Source organism: Dipodomys ordii, unplaced genomic scaffold, assembly GCF_000151885.1.
Source record: "Dipodomys ordii isolate 6190 unplaced genomic scaffold, Dord_2.0 Scaffold11, whole genome shotgun sequence".
Taxonomy (NCBI): Eukaryota; Metazoa; Chordata; class Mammalia; order Rodentia; family Heteromyidae; genus Dipodomys; species Dipodomys ordii.
The window spans coordinates 9282380-9303870 of NW_012267227.1; the positions used below are offsets into that span (position 1 = coordinate 9282380).

At 37.3% G+C, this 21491-nt stretch overlaps 1 protein-coding gene across 1 annotated transcript in view; it reads right to left on the bottom strand.

Moving 5' to 3' along the window:
* Positions 1-21491, bottom strand: part of Unc13c (unc-13 homolog C (C. elegans)) — a 276186-nt gene that overhangs the window by 162233 nt on the left and 92462 nt on the right. The window contains exons 7-9 of the mRNA XM_013010022.1: positions 20935-21154; positions 9608-9835; positions 7733-7874 (exon numbers count right to left, since the gene is read on the bottom strand). Of these exons, the coding sequence (XP_012865476.1) occupies positions 7733-7874; positions 9608-9835; positions 20935-21154 (590 nt within the window). The remainder of the gene's footprint in view (positions 1-7732; positions 7875-9607; positions 9836-20934; positions 21155-21491) is intronic.

Sequence of the window (21491 nt, forward strand, 5' to 3'; positions counted from 1 at the left end):
CCCACCGACATTGTAATGTCCCTCCCCCACAGTATAACCCCTGCTTTCACTATATTTGATGTCAGTATAACTTGTGGAGGACATGGGGAAAAACAAGTCGTTTAAGGATTCAGGTGGACCTGTTGCAACAATGAGAAGTACAAATTGTCATGTTATATATTTTGTTTCTGTTGGCTTGAGGGTTTGATCTCAGGACCTCACACTTTCACTTCAGTTATTTTGCTCTTGGTTGATGCTATATCACTTGATCCATAACTCCAGTCCATCTTTTTTGCTGGTTAGAGTCTCATAGATTTTTGTTTTTGGCTGGCTTTAAAACATGATCCTTAGAACTCAGTCTTCTGAGTAACTAGAATTACAAGTAGGGGGCATTTGACACCCATCTTTGCATTTTTAATAATTACCCTTTATCATTAAAATGCAAACAAATGCCATGAAACAGAAAAGTAGATACAGATACACATGATATAGCCATAGATAGAAAGAGCTAGCGATATTATAGAGACAGAAATAGATATGAACATCTAGGTGAAAAATGTACTAAAAACACATTGGAACATATAAAAAAATTCACAAGTTCCCTGCAGCACTATTTACCATAGCCAAGATATAGAATCAGCCCAGATGTCCCTCTATGGAAGGAGGGACCAAGAAAATGTGGTACATAGCACAATGGAATTTTACTCATCTATTAGAAAGGATGATTTTGTACCATCATAAGGAGATGCAAGACTTGGAAAAAATTATATCAAGTGAAGTAAGCCAGACCCAGAGAAACCAAGGTTGCATGGTTTTCCTTATTTATAGTAAGTTAGAATGTCCATATAAATCTACAAGTAAACACATTGGGTGGTATGCAAGTGGTTAAACATGAATTAACTGAAATATAATGGATTCTACGGAGAGCTCAAGTAGTATATTTTTTTAGAAATACTAGGACAAAGCACAACAAAATAAGCACCAAGAAATGGGTACCTGCAAGGGGAGGGGAGGACCAAGGGGAAAGGGGCAGGCAAATAAACGGTAGAAGGGTTGGAGAACGCAGTGAAGAATTCATTTTATATACCACAAAGTTAAGAAAAGGAAAGGGATGTGTTGAAGTGGGGTAAGAATATTGAAGAGGTGACACTGACAAAGATGCATTATATTCATAAACTGCTTTGTTACATGACATCTCCTTCATACAACTACTTACAGATAATAAAAAATAAAACTGTAAAAAATTCCAAAAGTTTCTGTAATAAAAATTAACCCAATGTAACTGAATATAAACATGGCTTAAGTTTTTAAAAAGCAGTATAAATACCTGTTTTAGGTAATAAAAGTACTGATGATTCCTATACACTATATATATTATCAATATTGAGTTTAAACCATTTGAAATTGCCATGTTTGTAGTCCAAAAGAACTGATATTATTCCTTTCAATAAATAGAAAATCTTTCCTCAAACAACTGAAAAAAAAATAAACCTATGATACTGGAAAGGGCCTTAGAAAACACTCAGAGGCAAAATGTTGAAAAACAAACTTTACAATTTAGGCGAGGGTGGGGGATTGGGGATAGGGGGAGTGTAGTTGTGGAGGTGGGAGGGAAGGGATGGTAAGGGGGCAGGAAACAAAGGAGGAGGTAACAATTCTTGATAGGAAATGGACTCATTACCTTGCTCATATAACTATTACCCCTCTGTACAGTATTTTTACAATAAAAAACATTAAAAAAGGGATGTAAAATGTTCCCCCGAGTTTGTGTTAGCTTTATATATATGGTGCTTTCTTAGGCATACTTAGTTTTATGAGGGTAAAGAGGAAAAGGATTCACATCACTCAGTCACAGTAACAGCTCAAGAAGTTCCTTCCTGTTACTAATTTCAGGTCTTTACCTAAGTCAAAATAATTTTGTTCTTTTTATTGTCCCATTTTATAAGTCCAATTCTAGTCAAAAATAGCATCATGGTTTGTTTGATAGACATATACTAAAATAAAAGAACAAATCTATGATGAAGGCTCAAGGTACCATTAAGATTTTATCAGGCAAGCCAGGGGCTCATGGTTCATGCTTGTAATCCTTGCTACTCAGGAGGCTGAGATCTGAGTATTACAGTTTAAAGCCAGCCCGGGCTGGAAAAAGTTTGTGAGGCTCTTATATCCACTTAACCACTAGAAAGGTAGAAGTGGAGGTGTGGCTCAAGGGATAGAGCACTAACCTTGAGTGGAAAAAGCTAAGGGACAGAACCCATGCTCTGAGTTCAAGCCCAAGTATTGACACACATATGCACAAAAAAGTTTAAAAAAAAAGAAAGAGAAAAAGAGATTTCATCAGGAAGAAAACATTTTGGTAATTGAGAAGTCAGCCAAAATAACGTTTTTTGCACAGAAAACTAAGACATGCCTTTGTAGCTTCTTAGAAGAATACCTGTAAGAAAGGAAAAGCAGGGCCAAGTCATATTGTAAATAAACGAAGAAGACACTTGCATGGGTAAGAAATCAACTTTAGAAATTTTCCCTTAAAAACAATCATGAAGTAAATCTATGTTCAGTGAATTCTTTCTCTGTAGAGACTAATGGTGCTGGTAATGAGAAACAAATACCCAGAAAACCTGGTTTTATATTGTATGAATCTAAGACAGTAGAAATCTGTAGACTTGCAGTTGGGCTAGGAATAGTAGTAGCATGGCAACCTTCTTTTCCTGCTTTCAAAATAGTTGATGTACATGAGGTACATCCAAGATGTAGAGAAAAGAAACAAGTAGAGACTGACTGGCATTGTAGTGTTTGGGTTCTTGAAAACACTAGCTGTATCAGATTGTTTGAAGTACCTTTACTAGATGTATTACATTCAGGGAAAGTTACTTTAGAGCTGACTAGCCAAGTAATGTAAGCCCAGAGCTTCCTTCTGTCTTTCTTTCTTCCTGTCTGTCTGCCGGTCTCTCTCTCTCTCACACACAGATCCTTCCTAATCTCTTCTCCATAGACTGTACCAAGAGAGATTCCTACAATACAGTCCTTTAGTTTTTCCAACGACTGTTGTTGATTCTAATTCAATTGTTCTGTGAAGTTTTGCAAGACTGTGTTTGAATTCCTTCGGTTTTCAATTTAAAATGCAGTGCTGTTCACGGCACCTTGCCCCTCTGCCTACAGAGTTTGGCAGTGCTGTCTTTAGGGAGGCATTGTGATCTGATATTACATGGTTTGTTGACTGCGAATAAATTCTTTTTTGGTGACCTTAAGTTCATATTCCGTGAAGATCAGTTCAGATCCCTTTCCACACCCTCTACCTTATCTTTCAAAACCCTTAGGTTCGATTGTGATGCCATAATTTAAAAAATTCCCTTCTATTTTCTCCACAGTATGCAGATGTCTTAAGTGATATGGCTGGCTAGCATTTCTTCCTATTTTTAGGCATATTTATAAGGTAAACAAGGCTCAATAAAAATGTAAAATGTCTAATTATGTAAGAGTGTGACTAGACTCTGTTTTAAACAACTGTCTAATAACAAATAACAATAACAAATGACAAGCAAATGCCAATCCTAACACTGTAAGCTAGCTCTGGCACCTAAGATGATGTTCCTTCCCCTGAGGCCTAGGAAAGGGAGATGCCAGGGAGGCAGGCAATAAATCAAGCCCTTGATTGTATTCCAATGTCATTTTAAAATACTTATCTGTGGTACCATGCAGATATTTTTATTTAATTGTAATGTTAAATAAGGTATCTCCTATAGAGAGCAGCTTATATTTAATTTATGTTCATCCCTGGCAGAGAAGAACATGGCACGGTGAGACTCAGCGACTTTAGGCACTGTTCCTGCCACCACAGCCGGGTTGCTGGAAATTAAATGTGGCTCACCAACACTTCAAAATGGCCAAGGCAATCAGTTCTCTGAACAACAGTGTTACGAAGCTGTGATGCCTTTTTTGTTGTTGTTATCTCACCTCTTAAGGAATAATTTTCTCATATCCATCTCCCATTAGGAAACCAAGATTCAAAGAAGTTAAGGGATTTCATGGAAGCCAAGAAGAATGTTAAGTCCAGAGCAGTTCTAGAACTAAGGTTTATAATCTTGTTGGACACATAACTTTCGGGTATAAGATGGAGTCACAATACTGGCTATGATTCAGTGCTCTGCCTATCATGGTCACTCAGAGAAGGAGGAAAAGCTGCTCATGAGTTCAGATACATAAACTGAAGGTGTACACATCTCTACCGTTCCAATTTAACATCAACATAAATGACAGCATTTTTGCATTGTAGCCATGGGCAGTGTTGAATAGTCTAATATTATAGTTTTCTCTTCCTCTCCCTCTCCCTCTTCTTCTTCTCTCTCCCCCTCCTTCCCTCCCCTTCTCATATGCCCCCCAACTCCTGCCAGTACTATGGTTCAAACTCCAGGCCTCCCACTCTTTCTTGGCTTTTATATTCAAGGGACAGTGCTCAAGTCATGTCTATATTTTTATGTTTTTGCTGGTTAATTTAGAGATAAGATTTATTTGCCTGTGCTGGTTCTGAACAATGTTTTTTTAGACTTCTGATTAGCTAGGATTACAGGCATGAGATACCAGCATCTAGCTAACATAATCCTTTATTCCAATTAAAAGAGTTTAAGCAACTTCTCTCTTACTGTCACTTTTATGATCTACCTCTAAGTCTTCCTGCAGAAAAGAGTTAGCACAAAATTTTTTTTATTTCAGAAAGTAGTAATAAAAATAAGGCAACTAGGTTCTAGCTATAGAAGCCCCAGAAAACCTACCAACAACTTCATATATGTGTGTATACATATATATATGTATATAAATAAGTAAATAGTCTTCAATGTAGAGTCATGGTTCGGGTGGTAGAATGCTAAGTAATCCAAATGAGAGCATGGATGCCCATATTCAAGCTCCAGTACTGGTGCGCATGTGTACACATGCACACACATATGCACATACATACACACGCAAAGTAAGTCTTTTACCTCTTCCATTTCTTACTCAAATGGGCACACTATAGTGTGATTTTTTCCCCCTTCTAACCCACCAGGAGAAACTTCTTCCCCTTTCCCTCTTGAGAGAATAATTTATGATAGGCATAGAAAATTTCATTACTTGTAGCACAGAAAAGTAAAATCAAACGACTTCATTAATCCATCATTAATCAGGAAATGATTAACCATACACCCTACTAGGTTCAAGACCATAGATAATGAGTACCTTAGGTTTCTATAAAACTTTTATCATCTTCAAAGTAGTTCTGTTTTTATATTATCTCAACTAATCTTTATGTGCTGTCTTAAAAATTAGATGTGTTTACAGCTCCTTCCAACCGAAACTACCACAAGGGCTTAATGAGTCATGCCTCTGTTCTCTGCCACTCTTTCTAGAACCTCCCACTCTAGAGTCATATAACCTCCACCTTTGGAAGATTAAAGTTTCACAATCTTGTTTTAACCTGTAGTAAGGGAGGTAAAATTAAAATGGAAATTACTTAGCATAAAAATCTCCAGTGGGTATCAAAATGTCTTTAATGGGAAATAATTAAAAATTTTAAACCAAATCCAAGAGTTGAAATTATTTAAATTGCATTTTCATTTTTACCAGGTTACTAGCACTCTGTCAAGTGAAGTATTTAGCTATAAGGAAAGCCACATTTCCTGTGTCATAGATGTATCTTATATGGAGACCGTTTGTAGCATTTGCTCCATTATTACTCACTGAGTTTCAACTTCTCATCACTAAAACCAGACTTTCAAATCCTTTGCCCAAAATGTGTTCTCTGGTTCTATTTTAGCAGTATTTTCATGTATGCATGTATGAATGTATGTATGTATGTATCTATCTTCTAGCTAGCTAGCTATCATCTGTCTATGTATCTATTCCTATGTATTGAGTCCCTTTTGGACCTACTATTCAGTTGGAACTCTTCAACATGAGTATTGCTGTCATATTTGTTCTTTTTGCAAAGTCCTGAAACTCAAATCTTTATTAATATAATTATAATTGCACATGAGACTTACATATTAGCTCAACAAATATGATTGGGTGATACATAATTTACCATCCTGATATTTTTCATATTAGAGGGGAAAAGTTAGAAAGTTGTTTCAAATTTTAAAAAGCTATACTAGTAATAAGATAACAAATTTGACAAGAAATGTACTCACTACCTTATATATGTAATTGTAACCCCTTTGTACAATAAAAAGAAAAAATTCAATTTTTCAAATATCAAGATCTGGTTTACACCCCAGGTCACAACACAGAATTATTAGGACAAGTGAAAGTCAGGTTGAATTAACCTGTGATGTGTATACATTTTTCAAAGTCAGATCGTAAGTTCACAATGATCTACTTTCTTCTTGCAACACAGAGCTACTAATAAGGGAAAGGTAACTGCTTTATTCTCATGTTATTTCATACTAAACCAAAATATATCCAGGGAGCTCAACCATGTTCTCTACAGTACTATTCACCATAGCCAAGATATGAATATTTCTCTATGGGCAAATGGATCAAGAAAATATGGTATATATACATAATGGAATTTTATTTATATATTAGAAAGAATGCTATTGTACTATTTGTAAGAAAATGGAAAGACTTGTAAAAAATTATATTAAGCAAAGTACTCCAGAACCAGAGAAAAAAAGGTTACTCGGTTTCCCTCATTAGTGGTAGCTAGAACGTGCATATAAATCTACAAGAAAACACACTAGGTGGCATACCAGTGGTTACAAATGAATTAAGCGAAGTATAATTGACTTTATGAAGACCTAAAATAGAATAACCTTTTAGAAAGACTAGAAAGCCCCAAAAAATCATCACCAGGAAATGGGTACATTCAACAGGGGGAAGGGAGGGCAAAGGAAGAGGAGAAGACAAATGAAGGGTTATAGAGGGAGAATGCAGCCAACAATTCATTTTGTATGCCACAAAACTACGAAAGGAGAAGGTGTGGACTGAAGAGGGGTTAGACTATTAAAGGAGTGACACAGATCAAGGTGCATTGTATTCATAAACTGCTTTGTTAAATGGCACCTTCTTGTACAACTACTTAAAGATAACCTTAAAAATAAATTACTAAAACTATTGTTTCTGAAGTCAGCAATCTAGAACCTCCGTAATATGAACAGCATCTTAGAGTTCTGAGAACAAGTGACCAAAAGAAAGTTAAAGACAATTTAAATGTAGAGTGCCAGCCATGAGCGGAAAAAGCTCCTTAAGAACATGAGGTCTTGAATTCAAGCTCAAGTGCTAGGGCTCACACATACACATGAACATGACACACGGACACAAAAACACTCTCACAGGAAATGAGAAGCAGGCCAAGTTGCTAGCAGGTATTTTTTTCATTACATAGGCCTGTGCTGATCTAGTTCTACCACAAAAAGGACCAGCGATGCATCAATTCTATCTATCATTAGGGATCAGGATATTACTGATGTGAACCTGTGAGTTCTGAGTTACCATTGAGTCATCCCAAGTTATAGATCATGTTGTGAACTATTGTTCCCTTCCTGCAAAGTCACCCCAATGGTGTCATCTTTTCTCTGAAACATTCCTTTTATTCATATGCTTCTAAAGAATTAATTAGACACATTCTAAGAATATCAAGTAGGTTTACAACATTAAGCTGCGCTCATTTTGTATTTCCTCTGATTGCAAAAGTGTAAATTATGACTTGGGCCCTTTGGATGTCTTTCATACATTCTTGAATATTCAAATATTTGTAAAAGTGTTTCCATGATATACTCACAAATAAAACTTTTCATCCCATACTGGATTCAAGTTCCCAAAAATGGTTTTCGTCCTTCTTTTATTTTTTCCAACTTGAACTGTAACGTAGGGGTCGCTTGACCCTGTTTTGTCTTTTGCCTGCAAGCCTTGGGCCGATACCACTGAAATAAGCCAAATAAGCATTTTAATATATTCTCAGAAACAAAATCTCAAGGAATATAGTCTGTATGATTTTGTCCTTTGGGTTTGTAGTTGTGTCCCAAAGACTTTAAAAATGTGTAATAGAAGGATAAGTACACTGATGGCTTTGATGGCTGAATAATAAATGTTTGCTTGTGTATATTAACCCTATTTCTTTATCCATTCTCATGGAGATTTACATTATTTTCCTACCTTGGCTATTGTCAATGTTGTTGTAAGCAAGCTTGAGAGTTTAGGTATCTCTCTCCAACATACAGATTTCTTACAGTAGTGGGACAGTTGGAAAATATGGGAGTTTTGCATTTTCAAAACAAATGTCCATCCTGTTTATTACTGTGGCTGTTATTAATTTATATTCTCAATAATGGTGTCTAATAGTTCCCTGTCTCCAGATCGTTTACAACACTTGTCATCTTATTTTCATAACAGGCATTCTAACATGTGGGAGGTGACATCTCCTTGTGGTTTTTAATCTGCATATTCTTGATCATTAGTGATATTGATCATTTTCCCCCATACATCTTATTGATTAGTTCTAACTATTTTTTTGAGATCTGTTCAGGTCCTTTGCTCATTTTTAAATAGACAAAAGAGAATGAAATCCTTTTATTCACAACAGCTTGCATAAACTTGGAGGAAATTATGTTGAGTGAAATACGCTAGGAGCAGAAAGACAAATATTATATGATGTTACCCTATGTGTAACCTAAAAAGGTTCCTCTCAAGAAGACAATGGGGGCTACCAGAAGTTAGGATGGCTGGAAGGAGGTAGAATGGAAAGATGTGCACTGAACATATCTTTATAATTTGATAGGAAGATCCATGGTAAGACAGATGCCACAGGAAATATCACATGCTATATTCTTCAAACATGTACAGGGCGAATGTTACATATTCTTACAACAAAATTAATAAATATGAGGTAATGCATTTGTCAACTAGCCATAATGTATACATACTTCAAAACATTCAGTGTACATGACTTAAAACATACAATGTTGTCTATAAAAAAAACTAGTAAGTCCTATGGTTAATATTTACCTCTACCTCTAATGACCAGCATTTTACATATGCAAACTCACTGTTCATGCAGATTATTGTCCAAAGATGACTCTGCATGTACAATATTCAGCATCATTTCAAAAGACTGTGATTTAAAACTTTTGTATGGATTTGCATTCAGTATTGATAATCAACTCAGCTAAAGAATTATTGATATTTCACATTATAAATATGAGTGCAGGTGAAAGCTTACTAGACAGTAACGGTCTGTGTAGGCATTTGCTGTTAACATCATAAGCCATTTTAGAAGTTCCGAATTGTTCCATTTACTTGGTATCGCTAACTAATGGCATCCATTCAAGGATCCAATGGGTAATTGACAAAGAACTAAAGTGACTTCTCATTTAAAAAATGTATTGGAGAGATTATTGGCCACACTTGTAATCGATGGCAGATAATTTAAAAAATCTAAATTCTTATAGTGTTCCAGGTATTGTTGAATGTATGAGAAGACAGCCTGAAATTCCTTTAATTATCTGGTATATATTATAGAAATTTGTAGCGACAGCTAGACTTGTTAATATTGCAAGATTTAAAAAATTTCTACTTACTTTTACCCATGATGACTATTAGCAGAACCACACAAAAACCTCAATATGGAATGAAAATGTTAAGGGAGACTTATTTTTACCTGTAATGGTTATTTTTGCTGACCACTTAGATGTCCCATCCAATACACTCTGCTTGGCGGCCTTTGTATACTGCACAAAATCTTCTTTAGAAATCTGAAACATTTCCTGAATGACTTCAAATACCTCTGGCCTGTTTTTCTCCCTGATCTTCATTCTTTCTTTCATGGCTGTGATAATGGTTTGCGTCTTGTCTTCAGCACCATGCTTAGAACTTTTTTCTGCTGCTCCTACAATGGAGAAAGCAGTGGTGGTATCAGTGCCCTCAGTTACTTTGTACTGGTTCAAAAGAAGGAAAAGGAGGCTGAATGTGGTGATATGCAGCTACAATCCCAGCTACTTGGGATGTAGAGACTGGGGATTTTGTGGTTTGAGTCCAGTTAGTGCAAAATGTTTGCAAGACTCTATTTCAACAACAGCAGCAACAAAAAGCCAGGCTTGGTGGTGCACATCTGTGATCTCAGCACTGTAGGAGGTAAGAGCAAGGATGTCTAGGTAGGAAGGTCATGGTTTTAGGCCAGCTCCAAGTGAAAAGTAATCAAAGCATAAAGGGGTGGAGTGTAGCTCAAGTATTAACCTATCTGTCTAGCAAGTGCAAGGCCCTGAGTTCAAACCCTAGTAGCACATAAAAGGAGGAGAAAGAGAAATGTGAGAATGAATGTTTATATTAATCTTGAGGAACAAGGGTGGCTTTTTTGAAAAATACTAAGAAAATGAATCACTCTATTGAGCTGAAAAAAAATCAGTCCTTGTTAATATTATTATCATTGGTAAATAAATCGACCTCTATGGATCTCGGGTTTCCTAATTATCAATACCGTAAGAAATAATTATATTTGGTTAGAATTTTCAAAAGAAACTTTCAAAACCCCAAAGTACACACAATCAAATATTATATGACATGTGCATTTACTTGCTGAAAACTCAAAACAAAATTGGAAAACACATTAGGTATAAATGACAGATCAATAATTAAAATACTTGAGTCCATCAATGTATTATTTTTCTTGTTGGGATTTAATATGTTTCTGATGTTTCTTTATATTTAAAAAATTCACTTCTGTATGTTATATATTGAAAGGTGCAGTGCAAAATTTCATCTACAACAAAAGTGATTTTACTGTTTAGCAAGATTAGGAAATCACTGGGCTGGATGACCGGTAAAGTGTCTGACCAGACTTGAGTGTTCTCTTATATTCTGTGTGTGTGTGTGTGTGTGTGTGTGTGTGTCTGTGTGTGTCTGTGTGTGTGTCTGTCTGTGTGTGTGTCTGTGTGTGTGTGTGTGTGTCTGTGTCTACCAATTATTTATCTATCAATCAATAATCTATGTATATATGTATGCATGTATCAATCATTTATCTACCAATCAATCCTCTCTCTACATCTATTTATCTATCTCTGAATCTACCCAACAATCCAGCTATCATCCATAATCTGTTATCTATCTCTGTGTAATTATGTATGTATCTATCCACCCATCCATTTTGTGATACAAGTGTTTTCTCTTGCACGCATCTTGCACTCTACCACTTGAGGAATGCATCTAGCTGATATTTTGTTGGTTAATTAGAGGTGGAGTCTCTTGGACTTTTCTTCTCTGACTAGCTTTGAGTCAAGATCCTCCAGATCTCAGATTCCCAGAATTACAGGTGTGAGCTACCAGCATCTGATTTATTACATTTTTAATGATAGGTTGCTTTGTTGGTAGGTTATATGCTCACTTTATGCATAAAACCTTTTGTGATTCCTAGGACACTTTGGTTTATGTGCCAGTCCTAGGGTTTGAACTCAGGGCCTTGGCATTGTCCTTGACCTTTTGTGCTCAATGTTACCACTCAGCTATTTGAGCCACAGTTCCACTTCTGGCTTTTCGGTGCTTAATTGGAGATAAGAGTCACTCAGACTTTCCTGCCTGGGCTGCCTTCAAATCAAGATCCTCAGATGTCAGCCTCCTGAGTAGCTAGGCTTTATAGGCATGAGCCACCAGTGTCCAGACTAGGAAACTATTTTTGTCATAGATCTCAACTTTCTGGGCTATTCTGTTTGCAGCAGTGAAGCAATGAAACTTTTCCCAAATTTTACTTTGAGGCCCCTTAGCTTCTCAGTGCTGGGTGTGCCCTGCTGGGTTGTCCAATATTATACAAGTCAATAGTAAACTGTGATACTGTTTCTCACAACTTCTGTGTGAATTTGAAGAAGATAGTGTCAGCTGGAACAACACTGATAAATCATAACAATTTGAGGGACACAGGAATCTGTGATATAGGGAGAAGAACCTGAAGACCTGGGTTCATAGTATAATTATTGCAAGTTTCATTTACAGGGTATAAGCATTGCCCAAGTTGTATTGTATATTTTCTACAATATACTTTTGAAATAGAAATCCAAATACATCATAAAATATCAGAAGGCTAAATCAGATAATTTAATTGCATCATTTCTACCTTAAAAGATACTTGAAATCCAATTCTGTGAATATTAAGTCCCATTTAAGGATAAATGATAACACAAAAGAGGAAAAATCAATAATTAATTTTCCTCCTGATAAATTCATATATACTTTGATAACATTAGCTTAATGAGAAAATTGATTTGTTTTAAAGCGGAACATTTGTTTCTTAAAGTGGTGAAATATATCGATGATAATTAAGGTGTGACTAGCAGTTGTTAAGAGATGAATATTTTTTTTCTTGTAGAAAAGAGTAGATTTTTTTATCCCTTCTTGTTTGAACTTGGAGGATTACCACATTTAAGTCAAAAGAATATAAGAAAGGTTGAGTTCTATTGAAGAAAAATTTAAAGGACATTCTAAAAGCTCCCCTCATCTGTTAAAGCATGCCCTACAACTGCCACATATTTGTAAATTATGCACTGTTAATAAAGAATTTAATTTATCAACAATGCTCTAGCTATGGTGTACATAATTTTTTCAGTAAAATTTGCTTAGACTATTTAGTTGTAACTATCTAAAAATGCACATTTTCTCCTCAAGTCTTGGAAGTCATTTAGTGTGAAGGATCATGGCAGCTAGAAGACCTAACCTTCAAAATTCAAGGCAACCCAAAAGAGTTTTTGAAATTCATGCTAAAGGTATTCAAAAGTTTAGAAGCATAATAGTTGCCAACAACTCCTCCCTTAGATTTCTAAATCGCTATCATTGTAGTACCCCAAAAATTCTAAGAAAGAGTTTATGAGTCCTATAGAATTAAGTACATCTTAGATATTTTTAAATTCAGAGTCTAGCTGTTACTCAATTCAAAACTCTCAAATAAACAATAACTACTAAATTCAACATGGAATGTCCAGAGTTTTTTTTATCTAATAGAATTAAATCTCTGACCTTAATAACTGTCTCTTGCATCCTTTAAAAATGTATTGTAAAGGTGATGTACAGAGGGGTTACAGTTACATAAATCAAGCACATTTCCTCTTGCACAATGTCACCTCTTCCCTCCTGTCTCCCTGTTTTGTTCCTCCTGACCCCTCCCCCACAAGTTGTATAGTTCATTTTCAACACAGTCTCTTAGTGAGTGTCATTGGCTGCAATAGTTCACTCTGTCTCACTATTTCTGTGGCTCCTCTTCCCCACCCCAAATCAGACAAAGGGGGAAAAACAGAAAAAAATAATTGAGGAAAATTTGACAATTAACTTTAAACCTTAACATCTTTCTTTTGGAACATGTGAAAAAATATGGATGACAGATGGACCTATAAACTCACATTGACGATTATAAAACAGCATGTTAGTAGAGAGTTACGTTTAAACCTGTTATCTATCATTTCTAGAAAATTCATGCTGCTTTCATATTTTTTTCCTCCTGATTCATTTCTATTGTGAAGAAAATAAAATGATTCAACTCAGATTTGTTTTGCTCAGAGACTCAGCACAAATTTATAATTATGTTTTTGGTCACTAATTTACAAGTGCTTTCTATTCCCCTATTGTTTATCAAACTCACATATCCTATTTTCTAATCAAATCATGCCTTAAATAGTTGCAATTTGTCATGGATTTCTAGTTCTTTGGCTTATTATTTTCCTTCAGGTTTATTCTGTTTATTTCAAAGCAATCAGAGAGAACTTCAAGTTCGCTTTTATATAAGTCCTTCTTCCAAATGTGAAGTAGTCTATTATATTCATTGAACTACAGGAATATCACTACTGAAGAGTAACAATAAATGAGATCAAAAGAGATAATGCATAGAAAAACGCTTTGTAAAGTGTAGTATGTTATCCAAATGAAGTCCATTGTTGTTACTTTTTAAATATTTAATGGATAGGTCAGGTGGTACAACTAAGCATAGTGAAACTATGAAATAGAAGCCAACTTTATATTCCAGGCTGGCAAAAAAGAAAACTCATTTCTATACAACTTAAAGGGACAACCAATTTTTCTTTCATTATTTTACTTATTAGTCCAAACTTCTCAATTTTCACCATGTCAAACTGTTACATGGAAATCTACAGTTTTAGTGGTTTTTATGTCAAGGAATCCCTTCTCTCTCCTCTTTCTCACTATTTCCCTTTCTCTCCTTTGCTGTTCTCTCTCTCACACACATTATCTATTGATTCTCTTTTTTCTTATAATTTTAATACCGTACCTTGTCCCCAGTCATTTTTCCCTTATTTTCCTCAATAACTGTTCCAAAACACTTTTATTCTTTTTGGGTCACCAACCTAACCTCCATTATCCTCCCTTCTATGAGTATGATTGTGTTTTCTTCATAGAAAATAGAGACCTCTTAGATGCAACAGTCACATTCTCTCATTGCTACAGGAAGAATTAAAACAAAATCTAGACTCGATTTGTAGTATTAGCATATTCCTTTGCTGTAAATATTCTTAGCATGGCTAATTTCAGTCAATTCCTTCAAAACAATCACCACAACACACCAACTTTTACATATTCTGTCCCTCATGCTACCTCGTAATTCCAACCTCTATTAAAATGCACATTCCAAGTATCTGAGATGCCAAACTATTTTTTGGAGAAACTAAAGATAAAATCATGTCCATAGCTGAGTATTTAATTTGGCTCTGTGTTTATTTTAATGAGCTTTGTACTTCTGGTAAACTACAACCCTAAGGCTGCAAATCTGCCAGAAACAAAAACCCATTCAATCCAAAAATGATAGACAAGCTATTGAAAACCTACCAACAAGACAAAACATGTGTGGTACTTGGTTTTAGATTTGAAATTCTTAGAAAATAAATGCTGTGTGTCCATCCATAGAAAGCAGAATGCAGCTGACCTACCCATTACATGTCTTTCAGAGTCAGCATAAAGCAAAGGCATAACTCCAACTGCAAATGGAAGAAATCCATTAAGAAAATCACATCTTTGTAGACCAAAGAGCATAGCAGTTAATGATGCTTTAGGTATAGGAGGAGACTCTTTATCTTATGCTACTGACTGCAATCCTCTGATTGTATGTAATCCTCAAAATTAATACACTAAATTCTTATCCACGAGGTCACAGCATTTAGGAGGTGGAGTCTTTGGCAAGTAGGGAAGGTCATGAGGGTAGAACTCTCAAGAAGGGCACTAGTGACTATCGCATAGGCCCATTCAACAGTGTGAGACACACAAGAAGACAGCAGTCTGAATGTGGAAGAATCTGACTGAGCTCAGACTCTGACCTTGGGCCCCCACCTCCGGAACTGTGAGGAGTATGCTTGTGTTATGCAGCCATCGACTCAATTTATGAGAATTCCCCTTTGGGAACAGATGAGGACACGCTAGCCTATTTGGACTGAGAGTAGTTACTTTTGTTCCCTAAGCCTTAGCTTCTGAGTCTATGAAACAAAGGGAGAAATGATGGAGTCTCCCTTAACCACCTTGGATGAGGATTAAGTGTGAAAGCATGCATAGGTATCACAGTAATAGTCAAAGACAGGGAAAAGAGAGTGACCGCTATTAAATGGTTTCACTGTAGCAAAGAATCTGAGTTTAAACTTCACAGTAACTGAGACAACTCCTTGAAAAGTCCTGTGAACAGTATCAAGCTCAGTGCCTGCCACATATTACATGTACCATAGTTATTAGCCAGACAGGGGTCAATGATGCCCCTGTACAGACAAAATTAATAGAACAGAAGTTAAAATTCAAAGAATATGAAAAAAAACTTCACATTGTTTGAAAGGTCAGAGTAATGGCATATACCTGTATTCCCAGCTACTCAGGAGGACAGCTGAGGCCAAATGAGAGTAAGACTCTATCCTAACAAGCCAATATGATGGGATGTGTCTGTGACTGTAGCTACAGTAGGAGGTAGATGTAGGAAGATCATGGTCCAAGCTGGCCCAGAGGAAAAATACACAATGATCTAGGGGAGGAAAAATTAAATACACGATGATCTAGGGGAGTGGCTTAAGTGGTAGAGCATACGGCTAGCAAGTGAGAGATCCTGATTTCAAACTCCAGTACTGCATTGGAGATAAATGGGTTCAGAGAATGTAGGGGTCAGCATCCTTGGGAAGCATTATAGAGGGTTTGATGTGGAGGCATTTGAATGGTGCTTTTCTTTTCTAGGTCTCTCTCACATAAAAATGGGTCGTCATAGCTGCTTTTCCTTTCTCAGTACAGTCTCGTGGGTTGGCTTGCTCTGCGTGCTTCTGTTTTTCTTTCCCATGGAATCGTGTGGGTGGGCATGAAGTTGGCATTTTCTACTCTTTCCCATTAGTTGCTTTACAACCAAGATAACCTCAACCCTCCTCTCTTAACATACTTTCAATCTTTGCAAGGAACAAACCTACAACTCCCCCAGTCTTTAAGTCCACCGCCCCCGCTTTTCTTATAAAATCAAAGCCACACACTCCACATTTTCTGGAGCACAACAAAGAACTGACGTTTAGTGAAGGGTAACTGGAGGAGGAAGGACCAAACATAGCATCATTTCCCTCTTCTGTAGGTGTGGCTTTGTCACGACAGTGGGAGAATGTGGGCAGGTAGCCCCTTCCCAAGAACTACCAACGTCTGTAACGTGACTTCACTGTCAGGGAACTTGCCACCCCAAACAAGCATAACACCCCAACCTGTCCTGTACCATTTCTGCCACATTCAACATCCCACTACCAGGACATGCAAACTTTAAGAATGAGTGTGTGGAAAATTTAAAACTACAAAATCAGAGATGTTCTCTTAAGCACACACTCAAGGCTGATACATTTCATCCACAATTGCTAGAGAACGTCTAATCCTCCTCACAGGATTGCAAGATATAAAAGGAACAAATGAATAATAAAAATGTGCACAATTTGCTAAATTTCTTTACAGAGGGAAGAGAAACCAGAAGAAAATATAAAAGAGAGGGTAGGAGGATAGATACTTTTGTTCTGACCATATTTATGTTTGTAGATGTGTGTACAACCTACTCGAAAGATAAACAGAAGCAAGTAACAGACTCACACCATCTTCATTTCTTTTTAAAGCAGTTATAGCCTCTGCCATCTAGCAGCTTAGGTGACATTCCCAGTTCCCCATGCTATTGGAAGTTGTCCATGGGGGGCTTTTGGCTGGGTTCTTCTGTCCTTTGTAGGGCATAAACCATCTTGTAGGATATCTTCCTCAGACATACTCGCTGTGGGATGTGCTCACTGTGGATGTGCTAAAGTGAGGGGCAGGTACTACATTATTGGCTATTTTGTCTAAGCATAAACAAAAACAAGATCATTGTGAAAGCCACTAAAACCCAAATAGTCTCTTAAGAGAAGTGTTCGTTGCCAAGTAGCTGGAACCACAGGCCCGCAACACTGTACTCTAATTGCTAGATAAGACTTTTAAACACAAGAAGTCACACACTTGTCTTCACACCTAGACAATATGATCTCTAGGGCAAGCTTTTGTCTTCTAATGCTATCTTGATCAACTGTCCTACACTTATCCCTAGCACAAGTATCTCCCTCACAGTAATACATAATTAAAGGAACTATGCAAACAGCCTTTTTGTTCCTGGTTCCCTTTGACTGGAAGGTTGTGGGTAAATATTATTAACTCTCTTCACATATCAGGAAAACAATGTCTGACGAGTCGTGAAAAATTCTAGCAGCAACAGAATTGGAAGTCAGGAATTTTTAAAGTAGCTAATGGGATGGTGAGGTCTAGGAAAAGGTAAGGAGAAAGAAGAGAAAGAAAGGAAAGGATATTGAGGAGTAAAGAGGGTCAAAGTATGTAACATGTATGTAGGAAGACAGTATAAGGCAACTCATCAAACCATCAAACCCTGCTGGAAGAAATGGGGAGGAGGGAGAGGAACAAGAATATAATTGGTGGTGAGGAAAGAAGGTAAACAAAGTCCAGGCATACTGCCTTGCCTGTATGGAAATATCACAATGAAACATCTCAGATGGTTAATGTACACTCATTCAAAAAATGGAATTAAACTGGACGCTGGTGGCTCATGCCTGTGATCCTAGCTACTCAGGAGATTGAGATCTGCGGATAGCATTTCAAAGCCAGCCTGGGCAGGAAAGGCTGTAAGACTCTCATTCTCTATTCTCCAGAAAACTGGAGGTGGAACCATGGCCCAGAGTTCAAGCCCCATGGCCAAGAAAAAAAGAAAAAAAATCAAATTGAAAAATAAAGAAACAAGAAATGTCTTTTTATATGAAAAGGAAAATGTAGCTAAGGCTATGGAAAAAATATATACTGATATGCTTTGTAAAGGTGTTATGTGGAATACTTCTATGCTATTATATAAGGTATATTCTTCCTCATGGTCACAATTTTTTCAGCTTCTGGCTCCCAATACCTGAAAATGTTCATTTATGAGTCTATTCTTTCAGGTTAGGGAGCTGACCTCTGTATCCATTTTTAACAAGATTCCTTCATTAATCAGTTCTTTTTTCTTCTAATGATTCTGAAAAGTGGACTTTTACATGTGGAGACAAGGGACTGTGGTGTTGAGGGTACATTTCTAGGTTAGTGTGGAGGGTGGCAGGTTGTATGGAGTCAGAATGGAAGACACTGGGAAGTCCATGTCTGGGGAACACAGAATGGCTAAAATGACAGCGGTACCAAAGAAGAAAGTAACAGCAGAAACTAGGACCCACTTTAGATATACACTAGTAAGTTAGGAAAGAACACCAGGCTGGGTGTTCAGAGAGCTGGGTTTTGACAGTCTCTACATTCTTCTGCTCAAGACATGTGAACTTCGGAACTCAGAAAAATCAGTACATTGTGTTCTCTAATGCACTAACCTCACAGCTCCTCTTGTTTGAATGGAAAGATGTTCTTCAAAACACTATAGAATACAGGCATTTAAAAATTATAGTTCTTGTGCCTTCATTCATTGTTCAACCCATACAGCCTTGCATTTGCAATCTGTCTGCCTTATTACCCCAAATACTGAGAGTACAGGTATGTACCACCGTGTGTAGACCGGAATACTACTTCTAAACTTTCTGAGCTCTTATCACATGGACATATCTTGTATAATTACTGTTGAAGGAGTAGAATATCACTGTTTCTAAGATAGGTGTTCATCTGAGTCATGTTTTGGAATAAAATGTTCAATGCAGAAAATAATTCCTTGTTGTTTTTGCAAACTTTGAAGGCTGAAAGACAAAAACAACAACAAACTAAGCTCCTAGCTAGAGTAGGTGCCCAATATACATATTAATTTAACTATCTTAAAGGATCCTGTGTGCAAAATGTGGTAATGCAACAAAGAAAACAGGATCAATATGCAATTTGCAAACAAGAATAGGTGAGCCAGGTTTTTATTAATGTTGGAGTCTGCAAGAGCTTCTATTAGGTAGGGCACACAAGCTTGACAAGACCAGTGAGAAAACACAAGCGCATCTCACAAGATCTTTTTTGCTGAATTCTCAGTGAAAACTCTGGCTTCATGGAGGTGTGTGAACTCTGCAGTTTCATATTATAGCATAAAGCAAATGTTTATTTTGTGGCACTCTGGGATTCTTCCTTGAAGGAAAAAAATAGGTTACTTAGGTGTAATGTTTTTCTGAAGATTGCTCCAGTTTCTGTAGTTTGTTTTTTGTCGGTCGTGGGGCTTAAACTCGGCCTGAACACTGTCTGTCAGCTCTTCAGCTCAAGGCTAGTGCTCTACCACTGGAGCCACTGTGCACTTCCAGTTTTCTGAGTGGTTTATTACAGATAAGAGTCTCATGAAGTTTCTTGCCTGGGATGACTTTGAACCTTGATCGTCAGATCTCAGCCTACTGAGTAGCTAGGATTACAAGCATGAGCCACCAGCACCCCGCCAGTTTCTGTAGTTATCTCTTTTCTATCTTGCAAAGATAATCTAGGAAAATATTTTGTGCATGATCTCTCTTTCACCTGTCTCACTTGGAATACAATCCTCATCCCAACAAACACATTTGTTTTTGCTTCATCCTAGTTTACAATTGCACTGATGATTCAATGGCTAGGTTCTTACAGATTAGATTTACATCATTCAGGGGCACAATGTGCTCTTTCACTTTCCATGATTCAATTCCTCCTCCACTATTTTCCCCTTAAATAGAATAACTTTTAAATACAGGTCACTAGTGAGCTTAACTGCAAGAGCAGGATGTTGTCTGATGCCACTGATGAAGGAGAAGGCAAGTCAGTTCTCTTTCCCCTGCTTCCCTTTGGTATTTTCCATTCCTACCTACCAACCTATGGGAGAGGAAGGCAATCAAGTACTAGGGTCACTACCAGGTAAAAAAGCTGGGGAAGAACTGAGATGAGGCAGGTGAGGCTGTTTGGGAAACTTACTGGATATTTCCATGCTCCTCTGAATCTCAAGAAAGCACTGTAAAGGTGTGAGGGATCTTACAATCACCTGGGCTGATTCTCTTTGACTCAAACTGTGCAAGTCACAAACCCAGAACCTCATGAGGCTGAAACACCAAATTCCAACCAATCAGAAGGAACTTTACATACTTTTGCATGGCCATTAATTAGATCACATGTAGACAACCTCTTTTCCTTTCCCTCACTCTCCTCTCCCCTCACCACGTATCTTGAGAGAATGCACTGATTTCAGAAAAGAATTAGGGGGAGATGAGAGTTCCAGTAATCCAAAGCAGACTAGATAATTATCTTCAAGTATTTCTGAGAAACTGGAGAAGGAGTCTTCTTTGAAGTTTTATACTTGAGACAAATGTACAATCCTGGTCCAAGGGCTCACTTTGAGGCTGCCTGCCAATGCAGGCTAGATCAGCACTCCAGGATTGCATCCACTCTATGTATCAGTAGGCGGTATGTGTATCTTTTGTGTAAGTCATGGGAGCAAGGAGACATCTAGAGAGAGAGATCTAGCCTGGAGACACATGGGGTAAGGAAGGGTCTGCCTACCACTTTGGCAGCCCGAGTACTCACTCTGCAAACAGTCAGCATTGAGGAGGTCCTGGCACTTTTCATGGCACTTGACTCCACACTCCAAACACTTCATGCCTTGCCGTGCAATGCCCCACAGGAGCCCTTCACACTCGTAGCAGTAGGTGGGTGTCGTAGCTGTCCAGACCTCAAAATTGTGTGGGGTAGTGGAAGAGATGGGGTAGATCAAGGCTTGTAAGGTCTTCTTGAAGACATGCATTTTCTGCAAGATGGAGAGAGGGTACCAGTGCAAGTCAAGGCAGAGGACTTGGAGAATCCCAATATCAAACAATTCATCACTTCTCCCCCCACATGCCATTTTGAGAGATCCCCTTCATTACTGATACAAGTAGTGCCACTAATGACAATGCTATTGCTTATTTATTCGTTACTCAGTGTTCTGGGGCCCAACTCAATTATTTGAACACACACACAAATGTTCTCTAATATCCCAGACTAGATGGGGCTCTACTGCTATACAGTTTCATTCATAGCAATCTATCATTCTAAGTTAAATAATAAGTTAGTATATGATACTAACTACTTATTGATACCTATGT